The sequence below is a fragment of the Buceros rhinoceros genome, unplaced genomic scaffold, assembly GCF_000710305.1.
Source record: "Buceros rhinoceros silvestris isolate BGI_N320 unplaced genomic scaffold, ASM71030v1 scaffold35650, whole genome shotgun sequence".
Lineage (NCBI taxonomy): Eukaryota > Metazoa > Chordata > Aves > Bucerotiformes > Bucerotidae > Buceros > Buceros rhinoceros.
In genome coordinates, this window is record NW_010390836.1 from 2391 (window position 1) to 6674 (window position 4284).

The 4284-nt window shown below is 56.5% G+C and overlaps 1 protein-coding gene across 1 annotated transcript in view; it reads right to left on the reverse strand.

The window, feature by feature from the left end:
• TRAF7 (TNF receptor-associated factor 7, E3 ubiquitin protein ligase) overlaps positions 1 to 4284 on the reverse strand; it is a 19494-nt gene that overhangs the window by 1928 nt on the left and 13282 nt on the right. Inside the window, exons 11-16 of the mRNA XM_010139330.1 lie at positions 3783 to 3831; positions 3200 to 3327; positions 2134 to 2216; positions 1350 to 1389; positions 1092 to 1208; positions 102 to 224 (exon numbers count right to left, since the gene is read on the reverse strand). Coding sequence (XP_010137632.1) covers positions 102 to 224; positions 1092 to 1208; positions 1350 to 1389; positions 2134 to 2216; positions 3200 to 3327; positions 3783 to 3831 — 540 coding nt within the window. The remainder of the gene's footprint in view (positions 1 to 101; positions 225 to 1091; positions 1209 to 1349; positions 1390 to 2133; positions 2217 to 3199; positions 3328 to 3782; positions 3832 to 4284) is intronic.

The following is a 4284-nucleotide window of genomic DNA, read 5'->3' on the forward strand; positions in this document are numbered from 1 at the left end:
GCCTCGCCCACGCTGCTGCCCCGCTCCACCCCCCCGTGCGGCAGGGCTGAGGCACCAGGAGAGCTGAAGGCTCATGGTTGCCACAAGCCTCAGAGTCCCACCTTGATTGTTTGGTAAGATCCGCTGTAGAGATAGTTTTGAGAAGCCACCAGTGCTCGCACCCAGTGATTGAGACCTGTCAGCTCCTTCTTCAGCTTGAGCTCAGTACCTACGATATCCCAGACCTGCGGAGGCACAGACGGGCACACGGACACGGTGGGACAGGGCGGTGGTGGGGCAGCCCAGCTCAGCCCCTAGCCCCAGCCAGCATAAGGCCTGCCCAGCTCGCCACGGCTCTCCTGCCCGGTGGGAATCGCCTGACTGGCAGGTAAAGCACACAGTAACTCTGCTGCCTCAGGGTGTTCCCCGAGGCCTGGGAGAGCCAGCCTGGAGCCCGCAGCATCGCTCTCAGAGACCCTTCCCCAGCAGAGCCACGGGCTTGAACAAAACCAGAAGGACCCAAGTTCTGCTGTCTCAGTGCTCCTCCACCCCCCAGACAAAGAAAAGAGCATGAGTCCTCTTACAGATGGATGGTCCCATAAGCATCTCAGCAGGAGCTGGAAGAAGACCCAAGGGAATCTAGCCAAGGCTTTGAAGGGCAGCTTGCAAAGCTGTTCCCTGGTTTCTGCAGGCTTTAGGTACAGGTTGCAGATTGAAGATCCTCTGGAGCAGGTTTCAAAACAGACAGCCGGAATCCCCAGCCAATCCTGGACCCAGACACAACTGCCCATGGTCTGAGTAGGTCTGCTGGGCGCCCAAGGAGACACACATACTTGGGCACTGCCAAGATACTCCACCCGCAGCCTCAGGTTTACAGAGTCAGGAAAAAAGGTGTTTTTTCATCCAGGTCCCAGAACATCTTTGACTTCAGCACAGAGCACGGGCTAAAGCTCTGCTCTGTGAAGCTGTGCTCCTCTGTGTGCCTCAGGAGAGCGTGGTAACCCGGTCACCTACAGCCCAAACGCCACTTCCTTCCCCTTCAGACACTGCTGTCTGAGAGTTTGTACCCCTGGTCCCCAGCCAGGCCAAGAGGAGCCACCCCAGAGCTCTACCTTGATAGCTTTGAGAGAGCCACTGAAGAGCATGTTGTGCGAGGAGACCAAAGTGCAAACAGGATTGTCATGTGCTCGGATCGTGTTCACTTTCTGCAGGTTTTGAATATCCCAGACCTGCAGTGGAGGAGAAGAGCACCCATGAGAGGCAGGGGCAGAGGCAGGCAATCGCACACAGGTAAAGCCACAGCAGGACACGAGCCACTGGCCTGGCCCGTGGATCTCCCACCCCAGCAGCGCAGGGCTCGGGGTACTCACGATAATGGTGCAGTCCGCAGAGCCGCTGTACAGCTTGTTCCTGCAATGCCACCAGAAAACAAGAGGAGGTCAGCGAGGGAGAGTGACCCGTGCAGGGTCCCAGCTCGTTCCCAGGAGCTATGCTGGGCCAGAAGCTGCAGTCCCACAGCCTCGCTGGGCCAAGGCTAAACACAGCAACCCCAGGAGCGGAGCCCAGGCTGGACCGGCCCCGCGAGCAGGAGGCCGGCACCCTGCGGGTGACCCGGGAAGGAAGCCAGGACAGCAGCGAGGCCAAAGAGTGTCTGTCCATCTTTAAAGAGCAAAGGGGAAGATGTGCCTCTCGGACACAGTTTGGGTCTGAGGATGGGAATTGTAGGGGTGTGATTTAGATGAGACATTTAGACATTCAGACTAGATATGAGGAAGAAATTGTTGACACTGAGGGTGGTGAGACCCTGGCCCAGGTTGCCCCGAGAGGTGGGAGCAGCCCCATCCCTGGCACCATCCCAGGTCAGGTTGGCCCTTGGGGCTCTGAGCCCCCTGCTCTGGGTGCAGATGTCCCTGCTCCCTGCAGGGGAGGGACTGGGTGAGCTTGAGAGGTCCCTTCACACCGAACCAGTCTGATTTGATGACTTGTTAAACACCATCTGTGATTCTATGCATTTCTCAAGATTAATGAGGGACTTAACTCTCCTCACAGATGTGGAACTCCCCAAACCAGCCTGTGGTTCTGTGATTCTATGACTAGGAGCCGCGGTGCCCTCCCCGCTCTCTCCCGCAGGGGCAGGTGTCCCTTTCCACTCACCCCTGGATGCAGAGAGCCAGTACAATTCCATCATGACCCTCCAAGGTCTTTTGGCACTTGTATGTGGTACAGGTATCCCACACCTAACAGGAAACACGAGTCAGATGCTGCCGCTGGGGACCCGGGCAGGATGTCAGCAAAGCCACAAACTGAGGAAACAGGCTGTCACCTGGGCACCTGCCTTCCGGGCTCCCGGGCAGAGATAAGCTTGTGTAGGAAAGGAAATGTACTGCAAAGGGTCGGGTTGAAGTCAGCGAGACACAGGACAGCAGCACACATCAGCCCCTTCCAGCCCTGCCTCTCACAGCCCAGGCAAGCGCCACACACTGAACCAGAGCAGCAGCTCCCAGCTCCTGCTTTAGCGTTTCACACCCTGTCCAGGGGCTCCTCCACCGCTGCAGAGGTTTTCCCCCTGAGCACACACCGCTCTCAAGAGAGGGAACATGGAGATGCAGCTCCCAGAGCTGTCAGGACAGGGGACAAAGGTGTTTTCCTCCAATGAAGAACAGCAATGCCCATTTCCATCCGTGTGGCTCTTGCTCAAAGAAACTCAAGCAAAGCTCTGCTCTTGGCAGGGCTCGGGCTCCCCAGCCCAGCCAGCAGCCACCACGGTGATGCTGGGAGCTGCTGGTTAGCTGCACGGGAGCAGTGCTGTCAGTTTGAGTGGCGGAACACAGGACCAAGAAAAACAAACATGCCATAAAATGGAAAAAGGACACATCTGATCGGGGAAAAATGTTTTTTCCTAAGATGACTTTTTATAACAAGGGAAAACAAACCAGAAATAGGCTTGAATGCCCTAAACACCATCTACAGCAAAACAGGAGAGAGATTCTGACTGGGGCTTTGCAAAGCCCACTGCTTGTCTCTCGATTTCACTACCACAAACAATGTGTTTCCTCACAGAGGATTTTGTGCAACTCCAATTGCAAAGAATCATTTAAGATTCTTTGGGAGGAACTTTGGAAAGTGTCATCCCCTCCACCCCACAAACGGCAGCTTGGCTTCTGTCCCCCCTGAAAGACATGCACAAGCGCCAAAGACACAGGGAGAGGCCAGCTCTTACCTTAATGGTTTTGTCTGAGGAGCCACTGAAGAGCAGGTCTCCTATGGAGTAAACGCACAAGCACCAGACAGGGCCCTGGTGTCCCACAAAGGTCCCCTTGCACTTGAAGATTTGCTGAGGGTCGTAGGCTACAGAAACGAGAGAGCAGGTGAGGGGGGGACATGTTTGGAGGGGACAGAGCTCCCTGCGCTGGCCTGGCAGCTCCTCCTTGCACTTCACGTTGTTGCAGGCAGAAGGAACCGTGCAACCCTCCCAGTCTGGCTGGAAGGTCTCATGTCCCACCCTTACAGCTCATCACTGCTTGGAGCCCCAGGACTGGTCTCCCTAACACAGCTCCCAGGCAGGACCTGGGGAGCACACCTGACATCTCCCCCCAGCAGCTGAAGCCCCCACAGCACTGGAGTGCCCCTTCAGCCAGTGCTTCTGGCCAGCATTCCCAGCAGTGTTGTCTTCCTGCAGCAGCGGAGAACAAATCACTGCTGCCCCCAGAGACAAGTGATCCTGCACGTGTCTGTGACCTTGCCCGAAAGGGGCCATCACCCCAAACCCAGCCTGGGAGGAGGACAACCACCCGCATACTCACAGCCGAGGATGCCCATGTTGAGCCGCGCGTTAATGTGGGAGAGCTCATCCTGGAAAAGAGAACAAGCCGCCTGAGCTGCAGGGCCATCAAGAGACTTTAAGAGACATCAAGAGATTGTCCCTCTCCACTGCTAAGACCACTCTCGCCTCGCCTCCCTCGGCAGCTGACTCTGCATGAGTCCCTCTGTCGCCTCCCTCCAGAGACCACGGGGCTCTGCCGGCTCTCAGACCTGCTCTAAACTCTTCAGTATTCAGGCAGGCACAGAAATACCTTTTGGAATACGCCGCCCTTGCTCTGCCATTCACCAGACTGCTAAAAATAATCAAGTGGGTCACGGTGACAGCTAGCTCAGCTGGGCTCTTCAAGCCCACCTTGATGGAAGGGCTCTTTGTAGCCTCCTCCACAGTCTGGTCCCTACCATGCCCATGGGGACCCTCTTCATCACTGTTCTTAGGTAAACCAGGGGGAGCTCCCCCTATCCAGTACAGCCAGCGGGATGCAG